The 17,224-nt window shown below is 40.6% G+C and overlaps 1 protein-coding gene across 1 annotated transcript in view; it reads right to left on the bottom strand.

Annotated features, from left to right (window-relative positions):
• The window catches only part of eys (eyes shut homolog), a 986,043-nt gene that overhangs the window by 777,403 nt on the left and 191,416 nt on the right, over positions 1-17,224 (bottom strand). Inside the window, exon 12 of the mRNA XM_069886108.1 lies at positions 2,151-2,296. Coding sequence (XP_069742209.1) covers positions 2,151-2,296 — 146 coding nt within the window. The remainder of the gene's footprint in view (positions 1-2,150; positions 2,297-17,224) is intronic.

Consider the following 17,224-nt stretch of genomic DNA (forward strand, 5'->3'; position numbering starts at 1 on the left):
GTCCTTTCATCAGAAATTGTGTGAGGTAGAGAATGTAAACTGATTCCAAAATGTCATATCTGGCATCAAACTAGTGCTTGCACTCCCTGATTTCACAGCTCTCTGCAAAGATCTGGCAAGTGAGAGCTATAAATGCATCAACATCATCGAGAGTACATGTATGAACATGATAGTGAGCACATATACCAATAAAATGGTGAGTGGATGTATCTACCATGATAGTGAGCACAGCTTATATCATAAAGAAGCATGCATTCTGGTTATTGGAGGTCCATGCTGACATTCAAAATCCTGCTTCCTCTGAACTTTCCAACTTAGTGAAGAAGATGTAAGCCATTCTACACACTTCCAATGCTAACAGTATTCTGCCAATGAGAAAAAAAGAGGGATTGAAAAACTGAAAACTATGTTTTGATTTAAACATATATTTATGCACCTGTTCCTGATCAAAGTGCTCCCTCAGGGCAACCTGCAAGTGGCAACAACAATAAGAAAACAACACAGTTCTTATTAACAGCTACATATTTCACAGGAAATAGTAAGAACTGACATATTGATTTGAATGTCTGTCTCTTCATTATCCAAACGTGTGACTGCTAATTTCACAGTGAATGGATTCATTTTCCATTCCTACATAACACTGACACAAACCCAATATAAATAGCTGCAATGGGCACATATCATTGCATGCACCTCTTACTTGTCTTGTCAAGACAGTTTTGCAAAAGGTCTTCTCAAGAAACCTTGTCAATGAATTGCTTCAAACTGGAAGAACGATTAGCATGGGAACACCACCATATTTCAGAAAAGTGAAAATGATGGCTTTCCTCTCATCGAGCTTTCCACTGGTTAAAACAAAACAAGGGTAATCACACTTGGAGCAATAACCACCAAATAACATACTATACTCTTCCAGTAGAAAACAGAGGGTATCCACCAGTGCAAGCTTCTGAGGTAAAGTAACAAACCTGGACATGACATGTGCCCTTTGTAATCGAGAGACACAGAAACTTCAGATGTTAGAATCTTGAGCAGACAAAGGGAAGCTGCAGGGATTCACCGGGTCAGGCAGCATCCATGGAGAGAAGCAGACAGTTTATGCTTCGGTTTGTGACCCTCTATCGATAAAGAATTCCGATCCAAAACAATGACGGTGCACTTCTCTCCACAGATGCTGTCTGATCTGCTGAGTCCCTCCAGCCTTTGTCTGCCTATGCAAGTCTCCACAAACGATACATCTAAACACTCTCAAAGTGTGCGTAACAATCAAAGATGTTAAGCAAATTAAACTATCGATACACATATCTCTCTGCCTTTAGACTGAAACCAAAAAAGAGAAAGTCTCAGATTTGCTTGTCTGAATAGCTTATTCCCAGTAGGCTTTTGGCTAATATTTCAAAACACTATTGGAAGAACAAATATAGTTTTACATTCCCAAAATGGGTAATCTAGAGGAGTTATTATTCTCAGTAGAGTTTGGAAGAATGGAAAATAATAATTTGTAACATACTGAACAAGTGCCTAAAATGCAATTGTAGCATTGGGAATTAGGGTGTCCATGTCAGATCTTAATCTCAAAGGGCCCATGTTTTTCAGCTTTAATTTGTTTCAAAATTATTATGACTCAAATTGCAATGCAGAATGTAAGAGGAAGGAAGCCCATTTCTGTGAATTTGAATGAATAATGCACCAATGGACAATAATTATATTATTAATAATCAATAACATGGTGAAATAGCCTTAAGGGATTTGTAGCTGTATTTGCAAAAACAAATGATGTCAAACCACATTAAAATTTCTGGAGAAAGTGCTAGGTTTTAAGGAGCTAAAGTGAAGTGAGGTGGAGGGAAGGGAGTTGTGGACATTAGAGCCTTGTCAAACGATGGTTTCTCCATCAAAGATGGAGAGAGAAAAATCAAGAATGCATCAGAGAGAAGAACAAGAGTGAAAAATTGCAGATATTTGTAAGTTACAGATTAGAAAGGTTGTGGTCGTGGAGGGATTTTAAATCACAAAACTAGATGGGATTGTCTGAAATACATTATGTGCCAATGCATCCTTTAGCATGGTGCGTTGGTGTAGCTTTCTGTAATATAAGAGAGACAGTGAAGTGCATCTGTAGTATTGACATTCATGTTGCCTTCCTGTACCTGTAAATCCATGGAGACAGAGACATTGAAAGCCTCCAGGCAAATTATAGCAGCTGCCATTGTTGAGACAAGGTAGACGCTCACACTCATTCACATCCAGCTCACATAAAATACCATAGTATCCCTCTTTGCAACTGCACTGGAACCTGAGGGAGAAAAACACACACAAGCACAAATTAAATCAATAGTATAAATCAACCAAGTGTGAAAGTGATAAAACACCTTGCATGTTATCCATCTATCTATTGATTTTGGTCTTGGGTCTATTCAGAAACAGAGGTGGAATAATTGGTTGACATTTTTATTTGAACTGCTACCAGTGCTAAATTAATTTGTTTCAGACCTCCCCTGCCTTTTAACAGAGGCTGTATTGGATATCAAGTTAAACTTAATTACATATGCAAAATTTGTGCAGCATCATGAGAACTACAGACTGATATTAGACAGAATGCCTTCATGAGTCTTAATCTCTTGGCTTGGCTTCGCAGACGAAGATTTATGGAGGGGGTAAAAAGTCCACGTCAGCTGCAGGCTCATTTGTGGCTGACAAGTCCGATGCGGGACAGGAGACACGGTTGCAGCGGTTGCAGGGGAAAATTGGTTGGTTGGGGTTGGGTGTTGGGTTTTTCCTCCTTTGCCTTTTGTCAGTGAGGTGGGCTCTGCGGTCTTCTTCAAAGGAGGTTGCTGCCCGCCAAACTGTGAGGCGCCAAGATGCACGGTTTGAGGCGATATCAGCCCACTGGTGGTGGTCAATGTGGCAGGCACCAAGAGATTTCTTTAGGCAGTCCTTGTACCTCTTCTTTGGTGCACCTCTGTCACGGCGGCCAGTGGAGAGCTCGCCATATAACACGATCTTGGGAAGGCGATGGTCCTCCATTCTGGAGACGTGACCTACCCAGCGCAGCTGGATCTTCAGCAGCGTGGATTCAATGCTGTCGACCTCTGCCATCTCGAGTACTTCGATGTTAGGGATGAAGTCGCTCCAATGAATGTTGAAGATGGAGCGGAGACAACACTGGTGGAAGCGTTCTAGGAGCCGTAGGTGATGCCGGTAGAGGACCCATGATTCGGAGCCGAACAGGAGTGTGGGTATGACAACGGCTCTGTATACGCTAATCTTTGTGAGGTTTTTCAGTTGGTTGTTTTTCCAGACTCTTTTGTGTAATCTTCCAAAGGCGCTATTTGCCTTGGCGAGTCTGTTGTCTATCTCGTTGTCGATCCTTGCATCCGATGAAATGGTGCAGCCGAGATAAGTAAACTGGTTGACCGTTTTGAGTTTTGTGTGCCCGATGGAGATGTGGGGGGGCTGGTAGTCAATGTGGGGAGCTAGCTGATGGAGGACCTCAGTTTTCTTCAGGCTGAGTTCCAGGTCAAACATTTTGGCAGTTTCAGTGAAACAGGACATCAAGCGCTGGAGAGCTGGCTCTGAATGAGTCTTAATAGTGATGTCTTAATTCAACTCAATTTGAATTAGACGACTCCTTCATGCTAAGGACTGGTTCCATGTGGAGGCTGCAAGTTTATCACGCACATTGATCTTAAAGAAGTTGCACATTTTATAACAAAACTGTACTTCAAAAGAAGAGTAACATTTAAGATGCATCTGCAGGCTTTCATTGTTTAAGATGGTTGGGTGGGTTTGGGTGGAAAACTATGATGGTGGGGGGGTGGGGGGGTAGACCATTTTAAGGTGGTAGCCAGAGGGTTCTCAGATCCCAATACATATATCAAAGTCAAAATTAATATTACACTGCATTATATTAATTGCTATGAGAATATATGGGAAACCAATAAAAATCGTGATGATTCCTGAGCTAATTTTTATCTTTTTCCTTTGAGAAAGAACGTTCTCAGTCATTCCGTTAACAAATATTGAAATCTAGGGTGAATACTGAACCATCTGAGTTGCCATGTAGCTTTTTCTTTCAGAATCTGTGCAAAATAGATAAATTCAAAACACTGAAAGAACTGGCCGTTGCCTGAGACCTTAATTCGTCATCCTACTGCCATTCTGACCTGTTGGTCTGTGACCTACTTCCATGGTACTTTGAGACTCAGCAAATTCTTGAGATCCCACACTTAATCTTCTATATGTACATGTTTCAGCCTTTTAGGATCAATGTAAGATTTTGGGAAGGTAGGTTTCCCTGTTTTTGTCATTTAGGCTGCATATGTAATTAATTTTCACTTTATCTGTGCAACGGCCCTGCTTTTCTTCTCCCATTGACTCCACCAGAGCTTCTAATATGTTTTCTACAACTCTTCAGAGCTTTCACATGCACTTGTGTTTGCTTTCTCTCCAAGGGCCTTCATTATAACCTTTGGCTTCATCAATGCCTTATCATCTTAGGAGCTTTTGAAATTCCTTAGTATTAAAACTCCCTCAAGGTTTGGAATTAAGGATGATAAGAGAAGTTTATAATGTTAATACTAAAATTACTAATAACACTAAAAAGTTGTTCGCAGTTCTCTATGAGATATTATTGATAGCTAGTGGTAATGCCCTGGACAAGACTAAGAAACGATGGGAGCCAGATTTTCAACAAGAATTTTCTGATGCTTCATGGGATTCTATTTTGAAATGGGTTAATTCCTCTTCTATAGGGGCCACCGACATTCATTATTGCAATTTAAAGTAGTACATCAAGATTACTTTCCAAAGTTCAATTGGCTAGATTTTATTCTAATTTCTCATGAAAATTTGATAGATGTAAGACTGATTAAGGTACATTATTTCATATGTTTTGCTCATGTTCCTTGCTTTCCAATTATTAGGAAAGTATTTTCTGCACCTTATCTTTAGTTCTTAATGTTAATTTGGCTCCGAATCCTTTTCTTGTCCTATTTTGGAATAAGTAAGTCAGCTGATTTAAATTTGTCTGGGGTACAATCCCATGTAGTTGTCTTTGCTCTTCTTATTGGCAGAAGATTTATGTAGATGACATGGAAGGATGCTGTCCCTCCTGATGTGATGCATGCTTTTTAAAAATATTTTATTGATGTGTGATGGCAAGTTTGACTCTGGAAAAAAAATTAGATGCTCTATCAATGTAATGAACCTTAATTTTTAAAATTTATGGGGACTTTTCCTTAATTATTTACAGAATTTACAAGATTATTGGATCCCATTTTACGGTTTGGCTATCCTTTCTTTCATGCATTAATGGAATATATATGTTTAATCATAACTTCACAAGGGAAGGGTTATATTATTAAAATTGTTTTTGTTTCATATAAAAAATAATTATTTATTTCAAAGTTTTTAAAAAAGTAAATATACTGTAAATATTCGTGTATAATGCATTCCGTGGATAATGTGACCCCCATTTTTGAGGGGAAAATGGGGGAAAATTTTACCCCCATGTATAATACAACCCCCCTCCCCTCACCCGCCTGAGTTGCGCTGGCGTCTCTCCACTCACCTGCCCGCCCGGCCTCCTGAGTCACGCTCACGTCTCTCCACTCGCCCGGCCTCCTGAGTCTCGCTCGCGTTTTTCCGCTAGCCCGCCCACCCGGCCGCCTGAGTCACGCTGGCATCCCTCCGCTCGTCCGCTCACCCGGCTTCCTGAGTCATGCTGCTGACTACCATTCGCTCGCTCGCCCTCCTGAGTTGCGCTGCCGACTACCGCTCGACCACCCACAGGAAAAAAAATTAAAATTTTACTCTCGTGTATAATGCGATCCCCCCTATTTTTGAGGGGAAATAGGGGGAAATTCTTTTCGCATTATACACGAATATTTATGGTAATGCCTTATCGCGTCAACCCAAGTGAGACCCACTATATCCCTCTCTCCTGCACCCACTTCAATTTAAAACTAACAACTTCTTTCCTTCCCAGTTTTGACAAAGGGTCTTTAACCCAAAACATTTACTTTGCTATCCTTCCTGGTGAATGTTTCCAGAATTTAAGTGTCCCTTTGTTTCTTAAGATGATGTGTGACCTTCTGGGATAAGTGTTTGTCCCTTGTGTTTAAGACAGAAAAGTTGTTTGGTCACTTCTATTGGAAGTTGACCTACTGAAGTTGACCTACTTTGAAAATGGAATAGTATATGAGGTAAGAGAGGGGTGGGGGAGCAGCATTATTGGTCAGGGATAATATCATGGTTATAGAAAGAGTGGATGCTGCTGAGGGAGTGTCAACTGAGATGGTGTGGGTGGATGTCAGAAATAGGAAGGTAGCTATCACTGTATGAGGAGTAGTCTATAGGCCCTCAAATAGCCCTTGAGACACAGAAGAGCAGATGAGCAGGTAGGTATTGGAATGGTGCAAAAAATACAGGGTTGTTGTTATGAGAGACCAACTTCCCTAACGTTGACTGGTACTTCCTGAATGTGAGGGACGGATAGAACTGAATCTGTCAGGTGTGTTCAGGAAGGATTCCTGACACAGCACGTGCACCAGCCAATGAGAGGAGAGGCCATACTCGATCAAAGACTGGGTAATGAACCTGGTCAGGTGGTGGACATCTTGGTGGGTGAGCATTTTGGTGAGAGTGACCACAACTCGCTGACCTTTAGTATAGCTATGGATAAGGATAAAAGCAGACAAAATGGGAAAGCATTTAATTGGGGAAGGGCTAATTACGATGGCATGAGGCAGGAACTAGAAAACTGGAAACAGATGTTCAAAGGTGAAAGCTCAGAACTAATGTGGAGGCAGTTTAGAGAACACATGCTGGGTTCAGGACAGGGAAAATATGGTAGGAAAAGGGAACTGTCGCTGAAGAAACAGGTTAGACAGCTAGTCAGGAAGAAAAAGGAAGCATTCATTAGATATAGGAATCAGGAAAGGCTCATAAAGTATATGATAGCCAGGAAGGAGCTTAAGGACTGAGGAAAGCTTGAAGGGGGCATGAGCTGTCCTTGGCATGTAGGATTAAAGAAATCCCCAAGGTGTTTTATGCATATATGACTAGAAGGAGGATGAGAATGAAGGTGGGGTCACTAAAGGATAAAGAAGGCAATATGTGCTTGGAGGTGGAGGAAGTCGGGGAGGTCCAAAATAAATATTTTGCTTCACTTTTTACTAAAGGACCTTGATCAAGGTGAGGCCGGAATAGAACAGGTTTTTGTGCTGGACAATGTTGAGATTAAGGAAGTGGAAATATGGGATCTTCTTAAAATCATTAAAACTGATATACCCCAGGTTGCTGGGGGAAGTGAGGGAAGAGGTGTGCAAACTAATGAGTCTGTGGTGTGCAAACTAATGGAGAAGATTCTTAAGGATAGTATCTATGAGAATTTGAAGAAGTACGGTCTACTCAAGGATAGTCAGCATGGCTTGGTGAAGGGAAGCTCATGCCAAATTGAATTTCTTGAGGAGGTAACAAAAGAAATTGATGAGGGTAGGGTGGTAGACGTGGTCTGAATGAAGTTTAGTAAGGCGTTTGACAAGGACCCCTTAGTTTGGAAAGTCATGAGGCATGGGAATGATAGAACCTTAGATTTAAAAATTGGCTTGTATGTAGAAAGTATAGAGTAGTAGTGGAAGGAAAGTATTCAACCTGGAGGTCAGTGACTTGTGGAGTTCTGCAAGGATCTTTTCTGAGACCCCTGCTCTTCATGATTTTTATAAATGGCCTGGATGAAGAGGCGGAAGAATGGGTCAGTAAGTTTGCAGATGATACAAAGGTTGGAGGAGTTGTGGATGGTGCTGAATGTTGTCGTAAGTTATGAAAGGATATAGACAGGATGCAGAGTTGAGTGGAAAAGTGGCAGATGGAGTTCAATCTGGATAAGTGTGAGGTGATGCATTTTGAAAGGCCGAGTACAGGGTTAATGGTCGGTTACTTAAGTGTGTGGCTAAACAGAGGGACCTTGGAGTCCATCTATAAATCCTCAAGATCGCCGTCCAGGTTGATAGGATAGTTAAGACGCCCAATGTGATGTTGGGCTTCATTAATAGTATTGAATTCAAGAGACGAGAGGTGATGTTGCAACTCTACAAATCTTTGGTAAGACCACACTTAAGAGTATTATGTTCAGTTCTGGTTATCTCATTATAGAAAGGAGGTGGAAGCTCTGGAGAGCTGCAGAGGAGATTTACCAGGATGTGGCCTGGATTGGAAAACAAGTCTTATAAAGCAAGGTTAACAGAGCTGGGCCTTTTCTCTTTGGAGCATAGAAGGATAAGAGGAGACAATAGAGGTCTACAAGATTCTGAAAAGCATAGATAAGGTGGACAGCCAGCACCTTTTTCCCAGAGCAGGAATAGCAAACGCCAGAGGACATATGTCCAAAGTGAAGGGGAGACATCAAGGGTAAGATTTTTTACACAGTTAATTATGGGTCCCAAGAATGGCTTGCCAGGGATGGTGGTGAAGGCTGAAATTTTTTGGGCATTTAAGAGACTCTTAGATAGACACATGAATTGAAGAAAAGTAGATGGTTATGAGGCAGGTAGAGTTTAGTATTATTTTTAAAGGAATATATGGGTCAGTACAACATCAAGGGCTGAAAGGCCTGTGCTGTCCTGTAGTGTTCTATATGTACTCAAGGGGTGGAAGAGAGTCAATTCCCTTTGACAATGAGGTGACAATAAGCTGCTTGGTAGAACCTTGACAGCAGATGGTTTTTGCCCATCCCTCCCATAAGCTGGAAAGAATGAAGAAAAAATTGATAAGCTTGTTACTGGGACTGGAAGGCTTGAATTCTAAAGAGAGACTAGATAGGTTGGGTCTAATTTTCCCTGAAGTGAAGATGGCTGAGACTTGATCTTACAGAGATAACATCATGAGGGACATAGATGAGGTACACATTTGTCCTCTGTGCCTCCAACTGTTGCAATAACAACACTTCTAAATAAAATATTAGCTGTAAAGCCTGCGGGAAATCCTAAAATTAGTAGCTGTACAATATAAGACTAAATATTTTCCTTTATCTATATTTAATTTTTTTAAAGCTTACATTAGCAGAGAGGCTGTATATCACGAAAGGTTGAGTTTATTATCATCATTGAAATTTATGATAAAAAAGGCCAGGAATTCTTGTAATTTTTGATTTTTGGAATCACTGTAACATGATACATATTGTAAAATACAGCCTTCCTTATTTTTTTCTTGTAATAACAACAAAAGTTCAAACATTTTATTTGCTTATTTTCCACTCTTCGGGCTATTTCTGTTTGAATTGTGCGTGCTGACGATTTCAAGTAGAAGGTGTTTTTGAGTTTAATAATGCAGATATCTCCACATGGTTATGCAAGTATGACTGTTTATTCCTCACTGTTAGTGAGGACGGTACCCTTAAGGTTTGCTGCTGGAAAATGGATTAGTAGTTCTAGCATGGATTTTCCGACTGATTTTAAGAGTTTGAGCTGATTTAGTGGCAATTCCATTTCATGCTGCAGACTCACTTCTTGCATTTGCAAGTGTTGGACCCTATCAATCCTGCCTCATTATTCAATTAGATAATGACTACACTTCATCTCCTCCAGTTTGGTTCCTCATCTCTCAGTACCTCTACCAAACAACAAATATGATAGTGAAAATTTTCCACAGTCTGCTATGTTTTTTTAAGGGATGTCAATTGTAGAGATGCACATCTGTCACCATCCCTGTGTAGTCTTGTTCTCATTTTAAACTCAGAATGCTTTGTTCTCTGGGCCGGGAGAACAAAACATAGTTTCTCTCCTTCTACCCCATCAACTCCTTTAGCCACCTCAATTAGATATACATTTTTTATTGACAGAGGCCATTTAGTCCATCAATTCTATGCCATCTCTTAAAGCAATCCTACTTCCCCACAACCCTTTCTCTAATTAATGGCGAATAACATTCAGCTGTCACTTTTACAGTGGGAAATTAACTTCTGAGTACATCTTTGGGATGTGGGAGGGAATTAGCGATTAATACACATGGGATCCATGGAGACGTTGTCGATTAGATTCAAAATCGGCGTGGCCATAGAAAACAGAGGGTTGTGATAGAAGGGTGTTTCTCTGACTGGAGGTTCATGAGTGGTGGTGTTGCGCAAGGATCAGTGCTGGAACATTTACTGTTTGAGATATTTCTAAATGTTTTGGATTGATTTGTTGGTGGGATGATCAGTACATTTACAGATGACACAAACATTGGTGGAGTTGTGCATAGTGAAGAGAGTTTACAAAGGATTCAGCAGGATTTAGATAACCTGGAAATACAGTTGAAAGTTAATTTGACAAGTGTGAGGAATCACATTTTGGGAGGTATCACATTTTGGGAGGTCCAATGTCAGGGAATAGTACATAGTAATAGGCAGGACCCTTGTGAGCTCTGCTGTACAGGGGAATCAAAACCAGTTAACATTGGTCCAGTGGGAGCGGCTGAACAGGTATTTTAAAACGGTTCATTGAACCGCCAATTTAGTGGTTCGCCAATGTTAAAGGGGTTTTCGAGTGTAAGTCCACAACTCCCAGAAAGTGGCAACACAAGTAGATAAGGTGATAAAGAAGGTGTTCAGCATTCACGCCTTCATTTATAAGAATGCTGAGTGTAAAAGTGAAAAGTCATATTCCCACTGTATAAAACTTTGGTAGGGCCACATTTACAGTATTGTGTACAGTTATGACCACTGCATAAGAAGGATATGGAGGATTTGAAGACACTACAAAAGACTTTCATCATGATGTTGCCTGGATTGAGAGTATTAATTATAGCGATAGGTTGGATAAACTTGTTAGATGCTGAGGGGGCAACCTGATAGAAGTATATAAAATTCTTATAGGTGTAGATTGTGTGGAAATGTCAAATATGAGAAGACATAGCCTCAAGGCAAAAGAGGGAAAGTTTAATTACAAAAGTATGGCAAGTACCTGGAGTGGTAGAAATAGATACTCTGGCAATGTTTAAGAAGCATTAGGAGAGAAATCTGTGCAAGCAGGAAATGGAGGGATATAGACCATGTGCATACAGATGGGATTCATTAAAATTGGTGTCTTGGTTGCATAGACATTGTAGGCCAAAGGACCTGTTCCTGAGCTAACCTGTTCCATGTCTTATATCCGATGGAGTACCTGGGGGCCACAGGGAAAACACGCAAACTACACACAGAAGTATCCAAACCCAGCAACCAAACCTGATTACTGAAGCTGTATGACTGCAATCAATGTGGTCTGATGTCAGTATGAACCTGCCAGCCCTGTTTTCATTCTGGTGACTTTGAGCCAGACCACCTCCAAGACAGAACATGTTTTCCATGGAGTAGTAACAAAATTGAATGAAATAATCCAACACTTGCACAATCACAGGGAAAAAAACAGGTTAGAATGAACTCTGAAGAATAATGATGGAATATTCCAAGAATGTTTGGAAAATTCAATTGATGTGGGATAGACTTGGCATTACCATTTTGAGCAGCCTCATGGTTCAAATTCCTCATGCAACAAGTGCCTGGTATTATCAGTTAGATATGATCATCAGACTTGCTTAAAAATATACAACAGCTAATAAATGTCTCCTTTAATTCTTTGCTTCATCTATCTCCTTTGATTTCTTCGGTTTCTAATTTTGAAAGATCTCCTTGGGGAGATGTTGGAGGATTGGAGAATGGCAAATGTGGTCCCCTTTTTTTGAAAATGATAACAGGGAGAATCCAGGAAATTATAGACCGGTGATTCTTACATCAGTGGTGTGAAAACTAATGGAGAGGATTCAGAGGGACGGGATTTACAGCACTGAGTGAAGTACAGTCTTCTCAGAGGTTGTCAGTATCACTTTGTGAAGGGAAGGTCATGCCTCATATGTTTTTTGAGGAAGTAACAAAATAAATAGATGAAAGTAGGGTGGTAGATGTAGTGTATATGGATATTAGTTAGGCATTTGACAAGGTCCCCCATGGAGACTTGTTCAAAAAGTCATGAGGCATGGGATCCATGAAACTTTGGCTGTATGGATTCAGAATTAGCTTGCCTGTAGAAAGCAGAGAGTGTAGTGGATGGAAAGTATTCTGCCTGGAGATTATAATGATAGAGCTCTAGTGATAATCTTGACCACTACAGTGAGTCAGAGAGAGATGAGTTGTTGCAGCTCGAAGTAGATTCAAAATGGATGCCTCCATGAGGGCATAAGTAATAGCTAATAAAATATAGTTGTTATAAAAGAACCCAAATTTCTTTATTACAATAAAAGAAGCATCACATGGTACCAAGAGTGTGCATGGTACGAGGAGTGGAAGAAACACCAGAGTGAGAATCAGTTGATAGCAGCAGAAAACATGGAAAGTGTAAAGAATCTTGATGCTGTAAATTGGACTGGAACAGTTGACCAGGAGGGGAAGTTTAGAGTTCTACCATTCACCTATAAAGTACAATTAAAAGAGGATGCAGAGACAGTAGTGCATACCCTAAGGCAAGTTCCTGCGCCACTAAAAGAAAAGCTCAAGCACGAACTCGACCGAATGACTGCACTAGGGGTCATAAAGAAATTGGAGGAACCCACAGAATGGGTGAATTCACTGGTGTGTGTCAAAAAGAATGGTGACCTACATGTGTGCATGGACCCAAAAGACTTGAATGCCAATGTAAAGAGGGAACATTATCAGATTCTAACCAGGGATGAAATTACAAGTGAGATGATTGTTGTAAAGTTTTGCATTAAATTGGATGGATCCCAAGGCTTTTGGCAACTAAAACTGCATGAAGATAGCACAGAATATTGTACGTATAATACACCGTTTGGCCACACTCCCTGTCTGAGGATGCCTTTTGAAAATGGAGCATATCGTAGGCATAAATGGGGTATGTGTGTGCATGGATGACATGATCCTATGGGGATCCACTCAAGAACTACACAAGAGGCTCGTCAAAGTGCTACAACACATCCAGAAGTATGGCTTAAAGTTAAACAGAGAAAAGTGTCAGTTTGGCGTGAAGGAAATCACCTTTCTGGGAGATAAATTGTCAGAGGCAGGTGTGGAGCCAGACAAGAGTAAGGTGAAAGCAATTTTAGAGATGCTCAAACCCACTGACAAAAAAGGCGTATGGAGAGTGCTGGGAATGTTCAATTTCATTGGTAAATTCATACCAAATCTGTCTTCTAAAATAATGTACTCAAGGAAGTTGTTACAGGACAAATGTGATTTCAAGTGGACAGACAACCATGAGGAAGAATGGGGATGACTGAAGACCATTCTAACTACAGAACCAATCCTTTTGACATTCTTTGACGCATGCAGAAGTCGAAAATATCTGTGGACGCTTCAAAAGATGGAATAGATGTTGTACTACTTCAGGCTAGAGGAAGAGATTGGAGGCCAGTAGCACACACATCAAGGACGATGACAGCATCTGAACGCCAATATGCACAGATTGAGAAAGAGTGTCTAGATCTGGTCTATGGATTCAAGATATTCCACAGTTACAGTATGTGTATGTTCTATCTACATTCATAGCAGAGACGGACCACAAGCCATTAATAATGATAATCAAGAAAAATCTCAGTGAAACGTTGCCACTGATGATGAAACTGCAGTGCTATGACTTTGAATTGGTGTACACACCCCCAGGGAAACCTATTGTGTTAGCTGAGGCTTTATCCAGAGCAACTTGATCAATGAATATTTTCCCATATCTGACATGAAATCCAAGCAGATCGCAGCTGAAACAGAAAAGGACACAGTTCTACAGAAGGTCATCAAGAATCCGAATGAAGGATGGCCTAGAGGTGAATGTCAGCCATACTACAACATCAGAGCTGAGCTGAGTGTTGTCAATGGGCTTCTAATCAGACAGAGCAGAATTACCACTCTTCAATCACTGCAACAAGATGCTAAAAAGGGTGCATGAGGGGCACCTTGGAATGGAGAAATGCAAGAGGAGGGCCAGAACTCCTGTTTATTGGCCAGGGATAAACGCTGACATTGACAGGATGGTTTCAAGCTGTGAGATTTGTTTGAAACATCATGCAAAATAGACAAAAAAACCCATGATCATAAGTGACTTATCAGTAGAACCATGGCATAAAATTGGGACTGATCTGTTCCACATCGATGCAGATAATTACTTGCTGGTTATTAACTGGCTATTGAACTATCCGGAGATTACACTGCTTCCTAAAACGCCTGCTGCTTGTGTGATCAAATATATGAAATCGATCTTTGCAAGACAAAGAATTCCTCAAATTGTTTAGAGTGACAATGGACCATGCTACCATTGTAGAGAATTCCAGAACTTTGCAGAAGAGTATGATTTTTCACATGTGACTTCAAGTTTTATGCATTCACAATCAAACGGTGAAGCAGAGAAAGGAGTTCACATAGTTAAACAGTTGCTCAAGGAAGCACAAGACAGTGGCTCAGATCCTTATCTAGCTCTATTGAGTTACAGAGCTTCACCACCTGAACATGGCAGAACTGAGCTTCTGATGGGACGTAGACTACGCACCGCACTTCCTGACTCTGCAGACCCAAACAAGAATAGAAATGTCAAATGGAAACAAAAGCATCTGCAATGGAGACAAGTCATCAAGAAGATGAGGGCCACTGGCACAACATGGCACAGTGAGACTCGGGGATTTCAACACTTGAGACAAAAAGGCTACTGTCTGGAGGAAGTAAATCCAAGATCCTACACTGTCAGAACAGAGGATGGTAAAATACTGAGGAGGTATTGAAAGAGCCTGCTGAAAATGCAAGGGACACTGCAGGAGCAGACAAATGCAGAGGATCCTGCCTGCACGGGAATAGAGGAAACACCACCAGTGTTAGACAGTAGTGGACCAGCAGAGCCAGCTCAAGCACCTGTTCTAAGAGGATCCACACGTGTTATCAAAGCACTTGACAGACTGAATTTCTAAAAGAAGAACTGCACACTTAAAAAGTTGTTCAGCTGATGTTCGAGTTTATGTTTGTATTGAACTTTAAATTGAAATGAATACTGTATAAGTTTGTCATGTTGTTAGATTAAACAGCTCAAGGAAAGGGGATATAATGATAGGATGCTAGTGATAATCCTAGCCACTAGAGGGAGTCAGAGATGAGTTGTTGCAGCTCAGAGTAGATCAACAGCTAATAAAGTATAGTTGTTATAGAAAAAAAAACCAAGTTTCTTCATTACAATAAAATATCATAGAGGTCAATGACTAGTTGACTTCCACAAAAATCTGTTCTGGGACACCTGATCTTTTCGATTTTTATAAATGACCTGGACAAAGAAGTAGAGGAACGAGTCAGTAAGTTTTCAGGTGATACGAAGGTTGGAGGTGTTATGGATAGGGTTGAAGGATGATGTAGGTTACAACAGAAAATAGATAGAATTCAGAGTTGGTCGAAAAAGTGATTGATGGATTTCAATTCAGATTAGTGTGAGGAGATGCATTTTGATTGGTCAAATTTAAAAGTGAGTACATAGTTCATGGTAGGATACTTAACAGTGTGGAAAAATTGAGGGACCTTCAGTCTAGATCCATAGATCTCTTAAGGTTCCTGTGCAGGTTGATAGGACAATTCAGGCCAATGGTATATGCTGGACTTCATTAATTGGGGGATTGAGTTCAGGAGTCATGAGGTAATGTTGCAGCTCTATAAATCTTTGGTGAGATCACACTTAGAGTATTGTGTTCAGTTCTGGTCACCTCATTACAGGAAGGACGTGGAAGCCATGGAGAGGGTGCAGACAAGATTTATGAGGGTGTTGCTGGATTGAAAATTCTGTCTTATGAGGCAAGGTTAGCAGAGCCAGGGCTTTTCTCCTTAGAGTGAAAAGGGTTAAAGGCGACTTTATAGAGGAGTGCAAGATTATGAGAGGCATAGATAAGGTAGACAGTCTGCACCTTTTTCCTAGGGCAGGAGTAGCAAACACCAGAGATCATCTGTCCAAAGTGAAGGAGGAAAGTTTAGGGGAGACATCAGGGGTAGGTTGTCGGTGCCTGAAATGCATTTCTGGAATGGTAGTGGAGGCTGAAATAATAGGGGCATTTTAGAAATTCTTAGACAAGCCCACGGAAAAAAGAAAAATATTGGGTTATAAGGTAGGTAGAGTTTCGTTTTTTTAAAAATAGGTATATATGGGTTGGAACAAAAAATATTGTGGGCAGAAGAGCCTGTACTGTGTTGTAATGTTTTATGTTCTATGTTCTATTTTCTCATCTTGTGAAAGGTCATAACCTTTTGCTCCACAGCTGCTGCCTGACTGCTTGGTTCCAAAGACTTCCTCTTTGCATTAACACTAATATTCTTAGCTGTACAGTTACAGTGTTTTTCTTTTTCTCAAACATGCAGGAGTTTGTCTTTTGAATGCTTCTGAGCAGTGAGGATAATTTTAAGCATTCCCATGTTTTTAACTTGTGAGTCCTCCAGACAATGTGTTGCTAAACTGTGGCAAATCACAGCCAGCCTTGGTGTACTTTTGATAATAAGGCTTTAACACCTTCTAAAGCAGCTAAAGAGCTACTTAATTTGGTAAAAGTGGTGATATGGTAGCTCAACAAAGGTACAAATTCATCATTCTACCAGCAATGTACTCCCAGGACATTGAAAATTGGGAGTCTATATTCTTATCATTAATTGATAAAATATTTTTTTTAACTGAAAGTTTACTAATGGGCTGGAGAGTGAGATTTGTCATGACTGTGTGTCTCAAAAATACAAGCCTGGTTGGGCGTATTTCTGGAAGTTGTGCAACCTGCCCTTTGGCTTTCAACCATCCTGGAAGCCACACTGTTCCTACCCTGCACTTCTGGCTTTGGCCACCTGACATTTTCAATCTCACAATATTTCACCTGATTGAGTTGTACAGCAAAGAACAGGCCTTTCATCCCAACTTATCCATGCCAACCAAGTTGGCATTCTGGGCTTGTCCTTTTCATCTGCGTTTCATCCATATCCTTCTTAGCCCTTCCTGTCAATAAATCTGTCCAAATGAACAATGTTATTGTTCCCGCTTCCTCCAGCAGCTTGTTTGATATGAACCACCCTTATGTTCCTCTCAAATCTCTCCACTCTCTCCTTAAATCTGTGCCCTCTAGTTGTAGAATCAAACACCCTGGGAAAAAAGACTATGAGCATTCATTTATCCACATTCCTCAAAATGTTATAAACCTCTATTCAATCACCCATCAGTCTCCTTCACTCCATGGAATAATGACCTTGCATATCCAA

Source organism: Narcine bancroftii, chromosome 6 (genome assembly GCF_036971445.1).
Source record: "Narcine bancroftii isolate sNarBan1 chromosome 6, sNarBan1.hap1, whole genome shotgun sequence".
In the NCBI taxonomy this organism is placed as follows: domain Eukaryota; kingdom Metazoa; phylum Chordata; class Chondrichthyes; order Torpediniformes; family Narcinidae; genus Narcine; species Narcine bancroftii.